General features: G+C 40.0%; 1 protein-coding gene across 2 annotated transcripts in view; it reads left to right on the top strand.

Moving 5' to 3' along the window:
* Positions 1–22203, top strand: part of CCDC149 (coiled-coil domain containing 149) — a 140992-nt gene that overhangs the window by 47532 nt on the left and 71257 nt on the right. For both annotated transcript variants that reach the window (XM_037829512.1, XM_037829513.1), the window contains exons 2-3: positions 1675–1836; positions 3524–3562. In XM_037829512.1, coding sequence (XP_037685440.1) covers positions 1675–1836; positions 3524–3562 — 201 coding nt within the window. The remainder of the gene's footprint in view (positions 1–1674; positions 1837–3523; positions 3563–22203) is intronic.

The raw sequence follows: 22203 nt of genomic DNA, 5'->3' as shown, positions 1-22203 counted from the left end.
AATTAAAGGAACAGAGGTTGCTGTTCTTTCTGCCAGTGATACTGTAGCACCTGTAGCCGAGGCTGCTGATTACAGGAAAAGAACTGAAAGAACATGGGCAGATCTGTTAAGTTGTGTGTAAATGGTATATTTCCCTGTTGAAATCTCAATCCTTCCCTTAGGACATTGCAGTTTAGGTTTTTGAGCCACTATTCTCTGGTGTTTACTCACTGGGGATTTTACTCTTGAGAAATCACTGTGGCAACAGAACCCTCTTGGCTCCATGAAGATGATGTCCGAGTCTCAAAATCCAGGATGTTTTAAGGCAGGATTCCAACCTCATTACTGCCAGGAATAAAATTCACCCAAGGTGGAAGTGTCCTCTCTTAGAACTCAAATTCGTCTCAGATGACTTTCCTTTCCTCTTTGTTTTTGAAGCTAGGCAATTACTTTTTAGAAAAAAAGATTGTGCTAATGCACAAAACTCTCTTTTTTTCCCCTTTCATTTATTTGAAATTGAACTTAACAAAGTCAGTTCCAAGCAAGCACTATATGTGAGTAATGTTTTTTTTGTCCGTAATGGTATTGGGGGTTGCTGATTCCTTCTCTGCTTTGTGTGAGCGTCTGTAATGACAAAGTACTTGTGTCAGAGTATATAATGAAACTATAAATTGTTTTCATGAATGCTCTGAATTTGGTCTTTTATGGGGCAAATTCTAAAGGTATTTAGTGCCACATTTCACGTATGTGAATAACATCAGACAATTGAAATATCCAATAAAAGTAAAACGGAGGGTCCCAGGTGGGCTCACACTGGCCCGGGTGGTGGGTGATTTTCAGGAGATGGTATTTCAGGGAGCCGGGAGGAGGAGGGATGAAGAAACCCAAAACTCTGAGGCAAGAGTTCCAGCTAGGTGCAGCCCATTATTTTTGGAGAATTCAGTGTTGCTTAAATACTTAACTCATGAAAATTGGTCTCTGTGGGGTGGGTGCCTGCTCTGAGATCACAGAAGTTGTACATATCACGGCCAAGTTAGTGAACAAATCCTCAAGAATGTCTTCTGAGTTGTGTGGGCAAGTGCAATCCATTTCAGTGATGTGTGGTTCGATTAAATTATTTTAATGTCATTTTTTTTTTGTATTTTGTCCCTGATTATAGAACCATATAGTTTTATTCTAGAAAATTTGGAAAACAAAGGCATAAAGAAGAAATTTAAAAACACATACAACTAATAACTGTTAGTAATATTTTTACAAAATTTTTATTAAATACCTTTCTATGTAGTGTATTTTGTAAAAGTTTAGTAAAATTTTGCAAAATTTTATTTGGATATATAAATCTTTTTTGAACAAAATGGAATCTGTCTATATATTATATAGATTAATATAGTATGTATATGTGTATATGTTTATGTATGTGTGTGTATATACTTTAATATTCTGCTTATTTACCTGTCATTAAATTATTTTACCTGTCCCAGTTTGTCAAAATGCATGCATGTCCCAGGCTTTGATTTGGTCAGGAGGGGAATGTGTGTCAGACAATGTAGCAGCCTTTATGTACGTTATGTCACTTACTGACAAATGTCTCTGGATATATGATCTCTACAAAAGTCCCCAGGGTGTGTTGAACAAAGGACGTGTTCAATGGAAACCTACTGACGTTTTTGACCAGTCACTTAAATTGCTTTGCAGTACCTGGTGTGTAAAAGGAAGCTGGAGAGTAAAAAGGAAGCACTGCTGATCCTTTCCAAGGAGCTGGACACGTGCCAGCAGGAGAGAGACCAGTACAAACTCATGGCCAATCAGCTTCGAGAATGTCACCAGTCGCTGAAGAAGAAATACCGAGAGCTGATTGTACGTATTGCTTCACAGTGATTTTTTCCTGCTTCCTCATTAAGATATAAAGAGGGGATCTTAAAATGCTGTTTCTCCAAAAAAAAAAAAAAAGGAGAAAGAAAAGAAAATCCACAATTATATTCAAATGGCTCAGAAGTCGAAAAATTAAGATGTGAAAATTGCCACCTCCATTTCCTTTGTAACTCAGTCCCACTCACTCAGTACCGTAAGCTTCCAGACTGCTTTCTCTGCACACACCAACATACACACGTGTACATGTGTTTGTGTGTGGCTATTTGTCAGTTCATTTATACAGAGTGTAATTTTTAAGAGGATCCATATTATTATGATAGACATTAGCCACGTGTGGATATTTAGATTTAATTTAAAATTAATTAAAATTAAAAATCGATTTCCTCTGTCTCACCTGTCACATTTCATAACCACAGGTAGCTGGCGGCTTCTGTATTGGCCAAGGTACATGGCGAACATTTCCATCATTGTGGAGTTCTGTTGGACAGCGTCACACAAATCTTGTTCTGAAACTTGCTCTTTTCATCCAGCACTTTATTTTGGAGTTCTTCCTAGACCTCACATGTGTATTTAACTCATTCTTTTTAACAGTTGCATAGTAAACCCTGGTATGGATAGTTCCTTAATTTTTTAACCTTTCCCATATCATTGGGCATTCAGATTTTCTCTGGGTTTCCATATGGCAGATTTTTAAGGATGCAAATTGTATTGAAACAAAGGACACCGACTTCATAGTGCTTTTGCACTTCTCTTTTTCCTCATTGATGTAATCTCTTTTCTCATTGATGTAATCCCTCAGAAAGGGAATCTCTTAAAAAGTGTGTGAGAGTTCAGCACATTTAACTTTCTGTGCTGAGATCACTGAACTGTCTGGGAACAGTACTAGACTCCTCAGGTTAAAATGGTGTTAACTTTGATGTGGATAGCATCAGATAAGAGAGTACTCGTTTAGTGAGCATTTACTCATTCACCTGAGATATTTTTGTTCCCAGATAACAGGAAAGGGAGAGAAATTAAATTCTTTTAAGACAAAATGTCTGATGGGATTGGAGGTTCTCAGTTAATTTTCTTTCATCTTGAGCAAGCCCTATCCCTGCCCATCCTCTCCCCCCAATTCTCCTGCCCACAAAGAAAACTCAAATGTTGTATGTTGTATGTGTTTGCGCGTGCATGTGTGTATGTGTTTTAGGTGACCAGCAGTCCCAGTTTGCTCACATCTGAGGGGATCCCAGGACATGCGACTTTCAGCCTGGCCAACCTGAGAACATTTGTTATCCTAGTTTATGTATGTGTGTGTGTCTGTGTGTGTTTGTATCTGTCTTTCTGTCTGTCCATATCACTATTCTTTTGGATTAAAGTATTTCAGTTTAGGCTATGCTGAAAACTAATTTTGATAAATCCAGTTTTGTCCCAGTTCACATCATTTCAGAACATATATGTGTTTGGTCCTGATTAGAACTGATTCCCTAGGGATTTTCCCAAATAACTCTGGTTCAGTTTATAGTTAATTTTTTAAAAGTGTATTTGTGCTTGTTTCAGCAGATTACTGGTTGTGGGGTGGCAGGAAGTAGCGGGAAGGGTCTGGATTTAGGTTCATAGTTTAGTTCATTTCCTTGAATCTAAGTAAATCTATTTTTGGAAATAGTAAAATGTAACATTTGCTTCTTTGTAGGATGGAGATCTGTCACTTCCTCCTGAAAAGCGGAAACAGGTAAGATTTATTCCTAATCTTCGATTGTCAGTATCAATGGCTAACAGTATTGGGGGGATCAGGGACCCTGAAATGTACAGAGAAGGGCTTCTTTTAATTTCTCAGCCTTCTTTGCCTGTCTGGGTGGGGATTGGGAGTGGTGGAGTGATGCTGATGGAGAAGAGGTTCAGGAATTGGATGAAGAAAACATGGTAGGGTCTAACAGGATGGAGGAAGATGCACATGTTGATTGTATTCCCTTTCCTGTTGGGAATCCTGGAAAAACTGAGAGTTCAGGGCTTATGAGCGCTAGCATTTTTAGCTTTCTGTTGGGTAGGTACAGTTCTGACATATTTTAATATTCTGCTTATTTACTTGTCATTCTAGTTTGCTAATGCTTCTGGAATTCAAAACACCAGAGATGGATTGGCTTTTATAAAAGGGGGATTTATTTGATTACACGGTTACAGTCTTAAGGCCATAAAGTGTCCAAGGTAACACATCAACAATCAGGTACCTTCACTGGAGGATGGCCAATGGTGTCCGGAAAACCTCTGTTAGCTGGGAAGGCACGTGGCTGGCGTCTACCCCAAAGTTCTGGTTTCAAAATGGCTTTCTCCCAGGATGTTTCTCTCTAGGCTACAGCTCCTCTTCAAAATGTCACTCTCCGTTGCTCTTGGGGCATTTTCCCTCTCTTAGCTTCTCTGGAGCAAAAGTCTGCTTTCAACGGTCATCTTCAAACTGTCTCTCATCTGCAGCTCCTGTGCTTTCTTCGAAGTGTCCCTCTTGGCTGTAGCGCCTCCTCAAAATGTCACTCACAGCTGCACTGAGTTCCTTCTGTTTGTCAGCTCATTTATATGGCTCCAGTGATTTAATTTAGACCCACCCTAAATGGGTGGGGCAACACCTCCATGGAAATTATCCAATCAGAGTCATCACCCACAATTGGGTGGGGCACATCTCCATGGAAACACTCAAAGAATTACAATCTAATTAACACTGATAGGTCTGGCCACACAAGATTACATCAAAGATAATGGTGTTTGGGGGACATAATACATTCATACTGTCACACTTGTCATTAAATTATTTTACCTGTCCCAGTTTGTCAAAATGCATGCATATTCTAGGTTTCGGTTTGGTCGGGAGGAGAATGTGTGTCAGACAGTGTAACAGCCTTTATGTATGTTATGTCACTTATTGACAAATGTCTCTGGGTATATGATCTCTACAAAAGTCCCCAGGGCATGTTAAAAAAAGGACGTGTTCAATGGAAGCCTACTGATGTCTTTGACTTCAGACTTCTAAAAGGCATCTTACTATCAAAGCTCATAAACCATCTGTCTTAGTTTGCCAAGGCTGCTGTAACAAAGTGTGACAGTCTAGTTGGCTTAAAGAACAGGAATTTATTGTCTTACCATTTTGTAGGCAGAGGTCTAAAATCAAGGTGTTGGCAGGGCCTTGCTTTCGCTGGAGTCTGTAGTGTTCTTTGTTGGTGACTGTGCCAGTTTTAATGTATTGTGTCCCCCAAACACCATTATCTTTGATGTAGTCTTGTGGGGCAGACGTTTTGGTGCTGATTAGATTTGCTTGGAATGTTCCCCACCAAGCTGTGGGTGATGACTCTGATGAGATACTCCCATGGAGGCATGGCCCCACCCATTCAGGGTGGGCCTTGATCAGTGGAGCCATATAAATGAGCTGACTCAAAGAGAAGGAACTCAGTGCAGCTGTGAGTGATGTTTTGAAGAGATACAGACAAGAGGGACACTTTGAAGAAAGCACAGGAGCTGCAGATGAGAGAAAGTTTGAAGACGGCTGTTGAAAGCACTCTTGCTCTGGAGAAGCTGAGAGAGGACAAATACCCCAAGTGCAACTAAGAGTGACATTTTTGAGGAACTGCAGCCTAGAGAGGAATGTCCTGGGAGAAAGCCATTTTGAAAGCAGAACTTGGAGCAGACGCCAGACATGTGCCTTCCCAGCTAACAGAGGTTTTCTGGACACCATCGGCCATCCTCCAGTGAAGGTACCCGATTGCTGATGTGTTACCTTGGACACTTTATGGCCTTAAGACTGTAACTGTGTAACCAGATAAACCCCTTTTGTAAAACCCAATCCATCTCTGGTGTTTTGCATCCCAGTAGCATCAACAAACTAGAACAGTGACTCACCAGCCATCCATAATTCAGTCTCTGCCTCATCACACAGCCGTGTTTGTCTTCCTCTCTTTCTCTCTCTTTTCCTGTGTCTGAATTTCCTCTGCTTGTAAATATTCCAGTCCTGTTGGGTTAAGGCCCACCCTGATTCAGTTTTGCTGTCACATCTCAAAAGATCCCATTTACAAATGGGTTCCCCCATAGGACTGGGGGTTAGGACCTGAACATTTCTTTGTTATATAAATCCATATCACCATCCTTTTGACTTTATTTTTTTATCTCCTAAATAGTAGTCAGCACTATTTATTGAGTTGGGCATTTTCCCTCCACTGATTTTCAATGGCAACTTTTATCATTGGTCAAATTCTTATATACATGTGGATCTGTTTCTGGACTTTCTCTTCTGTTCCCTTGAGCTTTCTGTATAGTCCTGTGATTGTACCACATTATTGTAATTATTTTTGCCTCATGTGCTTTTGTGGTTTTTTGTTTGTTTGTTTTTATTGAGATTGTTCACATACCGTACAATTATCCAAAGATCCAAAGTGTACAATCAGTTGCCCCCAGTACCATCATACAGCTGTGCATCCATCACCACAAATAATTTTTTTCAATTTTTAGAACATTTTCATTACTCTAGAAAAGAAATAAAGACATAAAAAAAGGAAACTCAAATCCTCGTATACCCCTAACCATCCCCCCCTCTATTGTTGACTCATAGTATTAGTATAGTACATTTGTTACTATTGATGAAAGAACATTAAAATACTACTGACTGTAGAATATAGTTTGCAATAGGTATATTTTTTCCCTATATGCCCCTCTATTATTAACTTCTAGTTATAGTATCATACATTTGTTCTGGTTCATGAAAGAGATTTCTAATATTTGTACAGTTAATCATGGACATTGCCCACCACAAGGTTCACCGTTTTATGCATTCCCAACTTTTAACCTCCAGCTTTCCTTCTGGTAACATACTTGACTCTGAACTTCCCCTTTCAACCACATTCACTCACCATTCAGTACTGATAGTTATTCTCACAACGTGTTACTGTCATCTCTGTCTATTTCTAAACTTTTAAGTTCAACCTAGTTGAACATTCTGCTCATAATAAGCAACTGCTCCCCATTCTTTGGCCTCATTCTATATCCTGGTAACTTATATTTTGTGTCTATGAGTTTGCATATTATAATTAGTTCATATCAGTGAGACCATGTAATATTTGTCCTTATGTGTTGACTTATTCCACTCAATATACTGCCCTCAGTGTTTCTTCATCAACCTATTTTCTTAAGACAGTTTTGTTCACACAACATACATTCCTTCCTAAGTAAAGAATTGATGGTTCCCTGTATAGTCATGTATTTATATATTCACCACCATCACCACTATCTATATAAGGTCATCTCCATTTCATCCAAAAAGCAGGAGGAAGAGTGAAAGAAGTTAGAGAGACAAAAGAAAAAGAAAAAAGAAAGAGAAAAAAAAAAAACATGACAACTGGGAAGCAACAAAAGGAAAGACAGCATTAAATTAAAGTAGAATAAAGAGTCAGACAACATTACCAGTGCCAAGAGTCCCATATCCCTTCCTTATGTCCCTCTCTTATATGCATTTAGCTTTGGTATATTGCCTTTGTTACATTAAAGGAAGCATAATACATGTTTCTGTTAATTATAGTCTCTAGTTTGCATTGATTGTATTTTTCCCCTAATACTCCCTATTTTTAACACCTTGAAAGATTGACATTCATTTGTTCTCCCTCATGAAAAAAAATATTTGTACATTTTATCACAATTGTTCTGCACTCTAGGTTTCACTGATTATACAGTCCCAGTCTTTATCTTTCCCCTTTCCTTCTGGTGTCTGACATGCTCCTAACTTTCCTCTTTAAACCATACTCACAGTCATCTTTGTTCAGTGTACTTAATATCTCCCAAAATTGTTTTCCAAACCTCTCACTCCTGTCTTTTCCTTTCTGTCTGCAGTGCTTCCTTTAGTGTTTCCTGTAGAGCAAGTATCTTGTTCACAAAGTCTCTCATTGTCTGTCTGTCAGAGAATATTTTAAGCTCTCATATTTGAAAGACAGTTTTGCTGGATATAGGATTGTTGATTGGCGGTTTTTCTCTTTCAGTATCTTAAATATGTCACACCACTTCCTTCTTGCCCCCATGGTTTCTGCTGAGAAACTCGCACACAGTCTTATCAAGTTTCCTTTGTATGTGATGGATCACTTTTCTCTTGCTGCTCTCAGAATTCTCTCTTTGTCTTTGACGTTTGATAATCTGCTTATTAAATGTCCTGGCATAGGCCTATTCAGATCTGTTGTATTTGGGGTATGCTGTGCTTCTTGGATCTGTAATTTTAGTCTTTCATAAGAGATGGGAAATTTTCATTGATCATTTCCTCTATTATTGCTTCTGTCCCTTTTCCCTTCTCTTCTCCTTCTGGGACACCTTTGACACATACATTCAAGTGTTTAATGTTGTCAGTCAGTTCCCTGAGACACTGCTCATATTCTTCCCTTCTTTTCCCTATCTGTTTTTTTGTGTGTAGGCTTTCAGGTGTCTTGTTCTCCAGTTCCTGAGTGTTTTCTTCTGCCTGTTGAGATCTGCTGTTGTATGCCTCCATTGTGTCTTTCTTCTTTTGTTTTGTGCCTTTCATTTCCATAGATTCTGCCAGTTGTTTTTTCGAACTTTCAATTTCTACCGTATGTACGCCCAGTGTTTTCATTATACGCTTCATCTGGTTTGCCATATCTTCCCTAAACTTTTTGAATTGATCTAGCATTAGTTTTTTCAATTCCTGTATCTCAGTTGAAGTGTAAGTTTGTTCCTTTGATTGGGCCATAACTTCATTTTTCTTAGTGTAGGTTGTAGTTTTCTGTTTTCTAGGCATCTGGTTTCTTAGGTTACCCTAACCAGGTTTTCCCAGACCAGAACTGGCTCACATCCCAGAAGGGGGAAATATTCAGCACCAGGTTTCCCTGAGGGTGTGTCTCAGAAGATTGACACACCCTTTAATGCCTCAATTTGCTGTGCTTTCTCTAACCTGCCCAGCAGGTAGCACCTGTCAGCCTGTTGCTCCCAACTGTTGTAAGGATGTGTGGCCCCTTTAATTCTCAGCTTAAGTTTTTTCTGGTTTGATTGTTTTCTCCCAGACCCTGGGGTTTGGTTCTGAATGGAAGGCTGGTAGTAGAGCTGGGCACCAGCTCTTTCCTTTTATGGCAGATACACCCCCTAGGGGATTTTCATTTGCATTTAAATAGGTTCTTTGTCTCTCTGGCTCTGCTATCTCCACCCTTGTCTGGGTCTGAGCACTATGAACTGAAAATGGCTGAGGCTTTCTCCACTGAGCCGCTCAGGTTGAGAGAGAGATAAAGGGACAGAAAGCTCTCTTTCAGGGTCAGTCCACGCCCCCCAGTTTCACCCATTGGCCAGAGATAGCACCTGGTCCTCTGGTCTCCCCCTCCCGGGAAAGAGAAGTCCCGTGGCTCTTCAAGGTCAGTCATCACGAAAAGCCTCTGTGTGCTTGTTGGGGATTTGCAGCTCTCATTGAGCAGTCCACATTTGTTGATTAAAAGCCCAGTTGAAGCTGGACTGAGGTATATTTGATTGTTCAGAGAGTGCTGTTCTCTATCACAGGGAGGCTTTGCAGTTCGGGCTGCTGTGGGGGAGGGGACTCCTGGCTCGAGTCCACAGTTTCTACTCACAGATTCCATGCTGTGATCTCAGGCATTCCTCCCAATCCAGGTTGGTGCACAATACATGGACAGTCATGGTTGTTCCTCAGCAGTTATTCCAAATCATTTGCTAGTTATTCCTGGTTGTTTATTAGTTGCTCCAGGGGGACTAACTTCCACTCCTGTCTATGCTGCCATCTTCTTCTGTCTCACTTCATGTGCTTTTAATACCTGTTTGGACTAGTCTTCTTCCCTTTACCCTTTTTGAGATTTTTTTTATTTCTTGATTTTTCTAGAAAAACTTAGAAACATTTTATGAAGTCCTCCTCTGATCCCATCTCCCCAAAAACTCCTATTGGTATTTTGATTGTGATTTTGTTAAATATATAAATTCTGGGACAGTTGACATTTTATAACATTATTTCCAGGAATATTTTAAGTCAAATTTCTTATAATCCAGTTACCAAAAAAAATTTTTTCCAAGAGTATCTTTTTTGGAACTTGCCTTAATTTCAGAATTGTTTTATACTGATATGTCTCCAAATTATAGCTTTTTGGGGGGCTAGAGGGGAGTTGGGATGATGGTGATGTTAATGCTTTATGTTAATGTTCGTGTTCCATGTTATGGGGAAACCTCTGCATGTGAGCAGGGCTTCGAACTGGTGGATGCAAATGAGGACACAGGAATGTCTGGTCTCTTCCAAGCTGAGAAGCTAAACCAACATCTGTTTCCGTTCATTGATGGTATACCTGGTGCCACATATAAACTGCTTGATTTCCTCATCTTGACATTTCTGATGTTAAGTGAACAATATGCCCAAAATACCTAAAAAGCAAAAAAACAAAACAAAACAAAAAACGAAAAACAATGACTACAAAACTTTCATTCTTAAATAACAATTTAGTTATCCATATAGTGCTGGTCCCTTAATATTAAATTTCATTATTTAATATCACTCTGGGTTTAATCTAAAGTTAAATTATTCCATGAAGCTAATTGATGTTTTTTTAAAAAACAAAGTTATATGGAAATCTATCATTAATGTTTTAAAAAATTGGGTTCCTTAATCTCGAATTGCTAGGTGTTTTTGTTTTTGTGGTTTTGGTAACGATAAGCAGTCACCTTTGCTGTGATTTTAGGGTTTGTTAGTATTCATGAAGGAGTTTTGCAGTTTTAAGGAAATTTATGTTCCGTGACTTTATAATAAAAATTTACATTGACTGAGGAGAATCTGATGAATTCTAGTAAGTCTATCCTGATGCATTCTTATGGTTCTAAAAATACAAGTTCAGTGTCCTAAGCATTGGCTTTGTAGATTTTAATAGGGCATTTAGTTTTTGTCCTTTTTAGGATTTGGTATGGTGGTTGTGAGCTTGAGCTCTGCAGCCTTCCTGCCTGAGTTGGAACCACTGACTGACTACATGTGTTAGGATGCTTTGGAGGACAAGCGATGGAAATTCTACACTGCTTAAAGAACAGGAAGCAAATACAGACATGCCTCAGAAATATTGCAGGTTTGGTTCTAGACCATTACAATAAAATGAATATTGCAATAAAGTGAGTCACATGTATTTTTGGTTTCCCAGTGCATATAAAAGTTATTTTTAAACTATGCTCTAGTCTATTAAGTGCACGATAGCTTTATGTCTATAACAAGAATGTGCATACCTTCATTTAAAAATCCTGTGTTGCCAAAAAATGCTAACCATCATCTGAAACTTCAGTGAGTCATAATCTTTTGGTGGTGGAGGGTCTTGTCTTGATATTGATGGCTGCTGACTGATCAGGGTGATGGTTGCTGAAGATTGGGTGGCTTTGGCAATTTCTTAAAATAAGACAATGATGTTTCCCACATTGATCAACTCTTCCTTTCATGAAAGATTTCTCTGTAGCATGTGTTGCTGTTTGTGATAGCATTTTACCCCCAGTAGAACTTCTTTCAAAATTGGAGTCAGTCCTCTCAAACCCGGCCACTGCTTTATCAACTAAATTGATGTAATATTCTAAATCCCTTTTTGTTATTTCAGCAGTGTTCAAAGCATCTTAACCAGGAGTAAATTCCATTTCAAGAAACTACTTTGTTTGTTCATCCATAAGAAGCAACTCCTCATCTGTTCATATTTCATCATGAGATTGTAGCAATTTAGTCACATCTTCAGGCTATTTCTACCACATCTGCAGTTACTTCCTCCACTAAAGTCTTGAACCCCTCAAAGCCATCCATGAAGGTTTGAATAAACTTCCAAACTCCTGTTAATGTTGATATTTTGACCTCCTCCCATCAATCATGAATGTTCTTTTTTTTAATGCATTTTTTATTATGAACTTTAACATTTATTCATAACAGTGATAACTTTCAAAGTACAATTTAACAAGTAGTTAGAGAACAAATATCAAAAAATGTCATGGGTCACAGTTCCACAACTTCAGCTATTTCCATTATTGTAAAATATACATACAGAAAGGTGTTAACTTTCAATGTACAGCCCAACAAACAATTATATAGGTAATTTCAAAAATTGTTATGGGTTACAGTTCTACAGTTTCAGTTCTCTTCCTTGTTGTGCAATGTAGGGTATATATAGAAAGGTGAAGACTTTCAAAGCACCATTCAACAAGTAGCTATAGAGCAAATTTCAAAGGATGTTATAGGGTGCAGTTCTACCATGTCACTTAGCTCCTTCCAGCTATTCCAACACCCCAACATCTAAAAATAATAATATATATATATAGATAGATAGATATATTTATATAAAGCTTCAGTATTCATAGACCTTTGTTAAATCTTATCTTGTTTGTTACTTCCCCTTCCTCTCACTTAAATCTCTTTGTCCGTCTTTAGGGTGTCTAGGCACCACTTGTTTATATTAAAAGGGGGTGTCAGCAGTATGGGGAAGGGGGCTGCATCTGATTGTTGTTCTTAAAGAGGCTGTTGCCTCTGGGCTTTAGGACTTGTCTGGCATAGGAACACTCTGGTGGCTTTAAGTTTCTGAGAGAAAAAACTTAGTGAAAAAACTCAGATAGGGACCTAGGTATTTGGGGACTACTTTTGGTAAGGGCATGGCATACTGTAGCCATTTTGGATGTCTCGCTGGAGCTTGCATAAGAGAAACCTCCAGAATAGCCTCTTGACTCTATTTGGGATCTCTTAGCCACTGTGAACTCTGCTTGTTACCTTTCTTTTTTCCCCCTTTTGATCAAGTAGACATTTTCAATCCCTTGCTGCCAGGGCCAGGCTCATTCCTGGCAGTCATGGCCCACGTCGCCAGGGAGATTCATTCCCCTGGGAGTCATGTCCCTCATGGGGGGTGGGGGAGAGGTTAATGAATTTATTTGCCAATTTGGGCTTAAAGAAAGAAAGTCCACATCTGAGCAACAAAATAGTTTCCTTGGAGGTGCCTCTTAGGCATAATTATAGGAGGGTTCAGCCTCCCCTTTACAACCTTCAGTTTCATAAGAGCAAGCCTCAAGTCAAGGGCATGATTTATTAAGTAGTGGATTCCTAATTTCACTTGATATATATTCTATCCCAAGATAAATGTTCAGTTTCTTACATTATCTTCACTTAGTTGTATAATCATCATCACTCTCAACATGAATGTTCTCAGTGGCATCTAGAATGATGAATCATTTCCAGAAGGTTTTCAGTTGACTTTGCCCAGATACATCAGAAGCATCACTATCTATGAGAGCCATAGGCTTATAAAATGTATTTCATAAATAATAAGACTTGAAAGTCAAAATTACTCCTTGATCCATGGGCTGCAGAATGGAGACTGTGTTAGCAGGCATGAAAACAATATTAATCTTGTACATCTCCATCAGAGCTCTTGGGGGACCAGGTACGTTGTCAATGAGTAGTAATATTCTGAAAGGAAATCTTTTTTTTTCTGAGCAGTAGGTCTTAATAGTGGGCTTAAAATATTCAGTCAACCATGTTGCAAACAGAAGTGCTGTCCAGGCTTTGTTCCATTTATAGCGCACAGGCGGAGTCTATTTAGCATAATTTGTAAGGGCCCTAGGATTTGGGGGAATGGTAAATGAGCATTGGCTTCAACTTAAAGTCACCAGCTAGATTAGCTCTAATAAGAGAGTCAGTCTGTCCTTTGAAGCTTTGAAGCCAGGAATTGATTAATCCTCTTTAGCTTTGAAAGTCCTAGATGGCATCTTCTTTCAATAGAAGGCTGTTTTATCTACATTGAAAATTTGTTGTTGAGTGTAGCTACCTTCACCAATGATCTTGGGTAGATCTTCTGGATAACTTGCTGCAGCTTCTACATCAGCACTTGCTGCTTCACCTTGTACTCCTGTGTTTTGGAAATGATTTTTTTCCATAAACCTTATGAACTAACCTCTGCTAACTTCAGACTTTTCTTCTGCAGCTTCCTGGCCTCTCTCAGTCTTCAAAGCAATTGAAGAGAATTAGGGCCTTGCTCTGGATTAGGCTTTGGTTTAAGGGAATGTTGTAGCTGGTTTGATCTTCTATCCAGACCACTAAAACTTTATATCAGCAATAAGGCTGTTTCATTTTCTTATCATTTGTGTGTTTACTGGAGCAGCACTTTTAATTTTCTTCAAGAACTTTCCCTTTTCATTCACAACTTGGTTAACTGTTTGGTGCAAGAGACCTAGCTTTCAGCCTATCTCAGCTTTTGCCATGCCTTCCTCATAAGCTTAATCATTTCTAGCTTTTGATTTAAAGTGAAAGATGCAAGACTCTTCCTTTCAGTTGAACACCTAGAAGCCATTGTAGGGTTATTAACTGGTCTAATTGCAATATCATGTGTCTCAGGAAAAAGGGAGTCATGAGGAGAGGGAAAGAGATGGGGTATTTGCTGGTTGATGAAACAGAGCACACACAACATTTATTGATTCAATTTGCCAAGTTATATGGGCGTGGCTCGTGGCACCCCAAAACAATTACAGTAGTAACATCAAAGATCACATATCACAGATAACCCAAACAGATATACAAAAAAAGTTTGAAATTTTGCAAGAATACCAAAATTTGACACAGCAACACAAAGTGAAACATGCTGTTGGAAAAATGGTGATGATAGACTTGCTCAATGCAGGGTTGCCACAAACCTTCAATTTGTAAAAAAAACACAATATCTACAAAGCACAGTAAAGTGAACTAGAATTAAACAAGGTATGGGTGTACCTCACCTAACCAGAAGTTCAGAGATAGTGTGGGCTTCAAGCACTCTAAGGTCAGTGGCTTTGTTGGGTCAGCATGTACTTATTCTCTTCACTGTGTCAGGGATATTTAGGAAATACACATACAAGACATCCAGGTAAATTTGAATTTCAGATAAACAGCTGTTGAGGATTTAATCATGTCCCCTACAAAAGGCATGTTCATTTCCCAAATTCTGGTCCTGTGGGTGTGGACTCATTGTGAGTAAGATATGATCACTTGAAGATGCTACTTCAGTTAGGGTGTGTTTAACTGAATGAGGTTGGGCTTTAATCCAGATTTTTGGAGTCTTATAGGCAGAATGAAATTTAGACAGAAAGGAGAAGCTATAGGGAGCCTCCAGAAACTGGAAGTCAACAGCACCTGGAATAGAACGGAGAGGATCTGCCTTGTGCGTTGCTATGTGATGGAAAAGCCAAGAAACCCCCAAAATTGACCGTCAGCCAGAAGACACCGACCCCAAGAAGAAGCAAGCCTTCTAGTCTCTGAAACCACAAGCCAACCCATTGTATGGCATTTGTTTTAGTAGCCAGGGAATTAAAACAATATTGAATACTTTTTAAAATGTAAATATGCCCCATACAACATATGGGATGTACCTATACTAAAAACCTATTTGTTGCTTACCTACATTAAATTTAGCTGAGCATCCTGGATTTTATCTGGCAATTCTACCATTGTGCCAATTTTAATGTCAACTTCCTCTCAATGTTTAGTATCAGCTTCCTTCTAAGGGTGGCTCCCCTACATAGGCAAAACAAGTGCCAGGGCCATCAAGACTTTATGACACTTTGTTCATGTTAAATAGGAGAGGGAGAAACCCTAGCTGTGGAATGGAAGTCCTTTCCTCCAGTCTGACTTGGCCAATGTAGGACATGTCACCATGCCTGGTCTAATAGCATTCCCCAGAGGATGGAAGAGGTGTTGGGGCGTCAGCAGTGGTCCATCATACTAATTGTTTGGCCTTGGGCAGATTGCTTTGGGTGTCTACACCTCAGCTTTCTCATGCATAAAATGGGGAGAAATATGGCGCTCACCTCATAGTATGCTGTAAGGGAAAGATAAGCTATTTGAATAGAACCCTCAGCACAGTGCCTAGCACAGAATTATCAATAAATGTTTATCATCCTCTCTTCCTCCTCACTGTCACTTTTTAAAAACGATTTGCTGTTAGCGCATTGATTCTGTTCACCACAGCTCTTGACTCTGTGGAGGACATGCTGCCCTTGCAAGGACCTTTTTGAAGAAGCTTGAACAGAGAGGAGGCTCCTGGCTCGTAGAACTTCGGAAGGGTTGGCTGAGCACCACCAAGGAGGCAGAAGTGCAGCTGGCTGGCTAAACAGCCGCAGGTGGGGCTCCGCTGCCCCTGGACTGTGTTCTGCTCTCAGCCCTCTCTGAGTCAGTCATGATCTCTTTCTGGGGAGCCACTTCCTCTTCACAGCTTCGGCCGTTAGAAAAAGGCTGCAGCTGAGTCCCAGGGGAGAGCTCCCGTGGGCCAAGCTCAGGCCTGGGGTCCATTTCAGGGTCAGTTGGTCTTGGCCAGCCATCTGATAGATAGAAGGCAGCTCCTCCTTTTGCTATATGAAGTGGGATTGGGGGTTGGGGGTGTCCCCAGGAAAAGGAAGGGCTGCTGGGTAGCCCCTGTCATAACTGTCTGTTCTACCTGCCTTCTTTAAGTGGTCTTGGAATAATAACAAATAATAATAATGTCAGCCAGTATTATTGAGTGTTCATACTTTCAATGTGCCAGGCGCTGGGCTGAGGGCTGCACTGGGGAGGATCTCATTTTATTCTCACGCAAGCACAAGAGGGAGCTACTATGGTTAGTATTGCTGCCATTTTACAAACGAGGAGATGGAGGCAACCAGGCTTAAGGAAATTGCCTGAGGGAAATAATCTAACCAATTGATGATGGAACCAGAGTTTGAACCCCTGCAGCCCACTCAGAGCTCATGCTCACAGCTACTGTGACTCAGTGTTTATTGAGTTCCTGATGGGTACCTGGCACTAATGTGGACCGTGGGGACACAGTGGTATAAAAATGTCAAGCAAAAGTCCCTGTGCAAATGCAACTTGCATCGTAGCTAGGGTGACTGTACATTCAGTTTTCCTGGGGCAGTCTCCCTTTACACCTCTTGTCCTGGCATAATTTTCGTTAGTGCCCCCTTTCACTCTTCAAGGTGTCTTGGTCTGGATAATAAATATTATAGTCACCCTAATTCTAGTATGAGTATTTTGAACAGACAGTAAACAAAATAATTAAAATATGCACTAATTAGGGGGTTTATGAAAACCCTCGGTACTTTCTGTGCGATTTTTCTGTAAACCTAAAACTGCTCTAAAAATAGTCTATTAGTAAAAAAAATTAAATATATATAGTATACTAATGGTCATTTATGTGAATAGAAAAGTATAGTACAGATGAGGGAGAGAATTCTGTCTTCATAATGGATGAAACATGCCTTGATAAATAGTGGGGGGAAATAGCTCCAGTATTTGTAGGAAAGAAGAATCATACCACTTTAAAATATTTGTAGCATTAGTCTTTCTGTCTGTCTGTCTATCTGTCTATCTCTTTAATTTATTTTGTAAGCATGGGATTGTATTTTGGGTAGGGGGTATTAAAACGTCCTCATCACTAGCTTGGTGTTTGGCAAAGAACATCTGGCATTAAATTTTTAGGTGCTGGTTACAATGAAACTTTCCATTTAGCCAGAAGCAGACAGCATTGGCATACACATGCGAACATGGGAAGGGAGAGGCACAGTTATTTTCTAAATATTTTCAATAGCAGGAAGAGCATGCACCCTGACCTAGTCTCCCATTTTATATTACCTGTTTATCCCCAAGGTAAAACAGAGTGAAGTATTTCACCTCCAGTTGCACAGCAAATGCCCATTGTATAAGTGGAAGGCACTGGAACAACAGCCAGCTTCCGAGTTAACAGATGTGACAAAGAAGTCACAAGATCCATGTGTTGGAAAAAGAGATAATACTGCATTGTGCACCTGGGTGCTCCATAGATGTGAAGCTCTGGCTTCCATTTCTTCACTCAGAAAGGGGAAATTCCGTGGTATCTCCCTACTGGGCTCTTCCCCTGTTCATTTGTTGACTTGGAGGGAGAGATGTCTATGATCACTCTCTGTTGGATTTTCGCTTCTTTCAGTTCCTTTTCTCTGGACCAGCAGTTTCTAAAATCTTGTAAATCACAGACTCCTTTGAGAATATGATGAAAGCTGTGGGCCTTTGCTCCAGAAAAGGCACACAGACAATCCCACAAAAAACATCTCACACACAATGTCATGGAGTCACATACCCCTGAATCTGTGGGTATGTATCCCTCCCATGAATCCTTGGGGTTCCATGGGCTACATTTATGAGCTGCTGCTCAAAACATATTGAGGGTTCTTCTCAAATAAAGGTAGAAAAAACAGGTGCACATCCTTAGTCTCCACAGTGGTTGATGCTTTTCAGAGACTGTGTATGTATGTATGTAATCTCCCAACAGGTCCACCAGCAGGCATGACTTTCATAGAGTTTCAACGCAGTGCCATGGGTGGCAGATGTTAAGAGTTTGGACTCTGGATCCAACTGCACGAATTCAAATCTCAACCCTTCCACTTTCTGTCTGGGTGATCTTGGGCAAGCTGTGTAACCTTTCTGAAACTCCATGTCCTCATCTCCAAATTGGACATAATATTAGGACGTATTCATAGGTTCTTAATGAGGAATTGGTGTGATGATGCTTGTGGTGCCTGTTCCCTAGGATTGGTGATTGCTCAAGAAATGTTGGCTGTTTTTCCTTCTTCTCATGACTTATCTAAGGTCACACAGCAGGTAAATAAAGCAGGACTAGAATCCAAATTAGCCAGCTGGTAGTTGAGAGTTGTGGTTCAGCTTTTTGTTCTATATTTGATTCTTGGACTGTTTGAGTGGAAGGGAGGGAACCATAGTCAACATTCAGTCCAGCCCATGCTGGAAGCCCAGAGATTAAGTGCCTTATTCGAAGCCCTCTGCTTGGAGCTGCAGAGAGCTGGAAACCAAACAGGAACTTCTGCCTGGTAACCAGTGTGCTTTCCTGCTGCGGTTGACATCTGGCCATAATTTTTTCCTGCTTTTTTTTTTTCCTTCTCCTCGGAGGACAGACTGGAACTTTTAGTTTTGTAGTTCTAGAAATATAGCTGTTGTTGAGGCTTTCTTTCAGTACTTAGAATCCTTTTAAAACAACTCAATTTTCAATGGCAAATCATCCACTAAAGAAACTGTGAAGAAATTGTGACAACAGTAACTACACTCCCAGTTTCTCGTGGGATATTGAAATGAAAATTCTCCTTGATATTCCAGGCAGAACTGTACACAGAATGCCCCTTTGCACTGTGTTGAGAGATCTCCCAAAGATCTCTAACGGCCCTTTAAATATTTTTCTTTTGCTAAACAAGCAGTTCCTCCAAAAGGAGACAAAAGGGAATTTAAATTATCTTGAGTTAATCTTCTGATAAAATGGGATTTGGGGGCTCACGGCTGCACATTTCTGAATGCAGCCTCCTCCTCGAAGAAAAAAATCAAACACATCTTTGAGATCTTTGCCTTTTTCTGCTTTGATTTAAAGCAGACATACCTCGGGAGATACTGCTCCTGGTCCAGGAGGGGGCCTTTGCTTTCTTGCCTCTAAAAAGTGATGGCTTATTTAGACGGTGACATGTGCCAAGATGACTGCCCTAGAGAAATCAGAGCATCGAGTGGCCCTTTGTGGGATGTGCTGGGGAAGCTTTTGCTACTGTAGAAGTCTTTTTGGTCCATGTCTGTACATCTCCTGTGACTGCAAATTAGAGCAACTTTGTATATGCATCCTGGTTTGATGCTCAGAACCTAAAACTTCCTTCAGAGATCTTTGAGTGCTTTGAGATGTTTCTTTTCGTGACACTTTGAACAGCATTACTTTACTGTTACACCAGGGAAACTGGGAAGAAACGCAGGGTCCAGCTAGTGGGGGCCCTCACCAATCATAATTGAACAGCAACTTCACACTGAGCACTCATGAACCTTGCTAAACCCTTTGAAGCCTTACGAGCATTTCGTGAGGAAGGTGTAAGCACCTCCTAGTTTATAGATGAGGAAATTTGGGCTTGATGAGGCTAAAGAAATTGGGAACCATTAACAGAGCCACGAAGTGGCAGGTGCAGAATCATAATGGCCAAGATTATTTATTAAGATCATAATGGGCAAGCATTTGTTTAAATAGCAACCTCCCTAACCTATTCAAGAGCGTTTGCCTGTGAGGCCTGGAAATGCATTTATCTGCAAGTGTGTGTTTTGAGATTACGGGGTGGGAGTAGGCTGCTGCTGGCCCCTTGCACAGCCAGAAAATATGTATAAAATAAGCTCTTGGGTGGTTGTTTTTTGTAAATAAGAAAGCTGTCACTGTAGCAGAGGTCATCACTTTAGCAGTTGCTATGAATAGGGGGCCCTTGCTAAGCAAAGCAAGTTTCACTCTATTACTATTAACACATGAGTTACCATCAGACCAAAGCAGCGGAGTAGAAATTGCAATTAAATTTGCTATCAGTCACACCTCTCAAGTACACTTGATGTTTCATCAACCTTTTTTTTAAATATATTCTTGCTTAATCTAGTACTTTTCCTTATTGAAGGTGTGGACTGAAGGGACTCAGACTATCAATTTTTTAAATACCATGTACTTGAGCAGCATTTTCTAAATTTGGCTAACTTTTTCTTTCCTTTTCTTGAGGAAGTGCCTCTGTCTTTCTCTCTTCTTTTTCCTTTCATTTTTGAGTTCCAGTTCTGGTTATTACATCTGCAGTTTGGGAGGCATGTTAGAGGACTTTTTGGTACACATCATTTTTATATTATGATGTAAAATAACTTTTCCAAGGCTAGATAACTGAAATGATGTGTGTCTAATAAATTGCCAGAATTCGGGCAATTGCACCTTCCCTCTCCTGGGCTCTGGTCTGAATTATTTAAGGACTTGGTGAAAACAGGTGGCCTGTCCTTCTCACTCCTGCTCCTTGGGTCTGAGCTAGCACACAGTTGGAAGGTTTATCTTAAACTTTTTTCTTCATCACTTTCTATGTTTTGTTTTCATCCGTCTTTCCACTTCTTAGATCAGGGAAAGAAATGGCATATAGTAGATCCTTCCTCTTCCTACCCATCTGAAAGATTTAGGACTGATTTTCACAACTAGTGTCCTAAAATCTCTTCCTCATGAACCGGTGTCGATTGCTTGATAACTGAAAACAGGAGTCCTTAACAGGGATTGTTATTGCCAAGTATGATATTTAATTTATTTTTTCAAAAACTCCCATCAGTTCTTGTAAGGTTAAAAAAAATTGCATCTGTAATGCAAATTGCTCTGAAATATTTCCAGGCATTTTAGGGTTTCAAAACACACTGGCAGAGACAAAGAGCTAGAGTTTAAGTCAAAGTAGCACTTGAAAAACTGAAGTGAGTCAAAGGTGGAAGGACAGCTCCTCTCACCCACGTGACTAATGCACGTTAGCCTCCTCGCCCAGAATTTCTGCAAAGAGGTGGGGAAGTGGTTGGGATGAGACCCAAACTGCTCTCTCAACTCCCCGGTCCCTGCCTGCACAACAGCTGTCACGATTCGTAGACCACATCCCTGTGCAGGGAGAATTTCCATGAGCATCACAGTTCCCACACCCTTCGCTGGCCTTGGTGAAAGGCTTCTGCATGTATTGGGGGTCAGAATGGGGGTTGAGTTGTTTCTTCACTTAGGAAGACATGTCAGAATGGAGACCTGTCATATCCTTGCAGCCTCAAGTCTCCCAGCTATATTGTAATCAAATCTCTTTTTCCCTCCCTTCCCCCTCCCAATTTTAACAGATAAGCTCCTAGCTGAAAAGAGTGACTTAAATATATGTATTCTACTCTCTATTCCACTATATTCAGCATTCTGCTATTACCAGAGCTAAAATGTCAACCTTTCATGTCAGCCCTGGCTAGATCTGAATATTTAAAAGAGGCTTCTTTTTAAACCTTTTCATGTTTTGCTATTTATGCTACCCCCTGCCCCAGAGATTTGGAGGAAATAATCTCTTGGTTTTGTCTTCCTTCCCTGTGAAATCCTTCCCAGTGTTAGACGGTCTGCCACTTTCTTCCTGACATTTCCTTTACATAGTGCTGCTATTCTAAACGGATGGTCACAGAGTCCTTTTCAATAACACCAAGACAAACGCTCTGCATAGCTGATAAATTATAAGCAGGCGCGCGTGTTAGTTTGATGGATTGGTATAGTGAATGTGTGTGAGTCATGGGTGTTATTTTTGGTCAGAAGAATTGTGTGAACTTTTCTCCTCTATTTTGAGTGCTTTGAAATGTGCTACTTATTTTTTAATTGTTTTAAATATATTTTTGTTCTTTTAGGTGTATGTCAAGGAATTAGACACCATATCAGAATAGTCATTTTCTAGTTTTCAAAGTCATTGTTCTAGAGTTGAGGAGGTGGAAGGACTGAATAGAAAAGAATTGTATGTTGACAAGCAATCCAGTCTGTGAAAGGTAAAAGAAAATTACAGCCACCGGCCTTAAATAGTGGTGTCTTCCCCACCCACCCCTTCATGGGGCTAAATTTTAAAGCA

This window comes from Choloepus didactylus, chromosome 3 (assembly GCF_015220235.1).
Source record: "Choloepus didactylus isolate mChoDid1 chromosome 3, mChoDid1.pri, whole genome shotgun sequence".
NCBI classification, from domain to species: Eukaryota; Metazoa; Chordata; class Mammalia; order Pilosa; family Megalonychidae; genus Choloepus; species Choloepus didactylus.
This window is presented reverse-complemented; position numbering and strand designations above follow the sequence as displayed.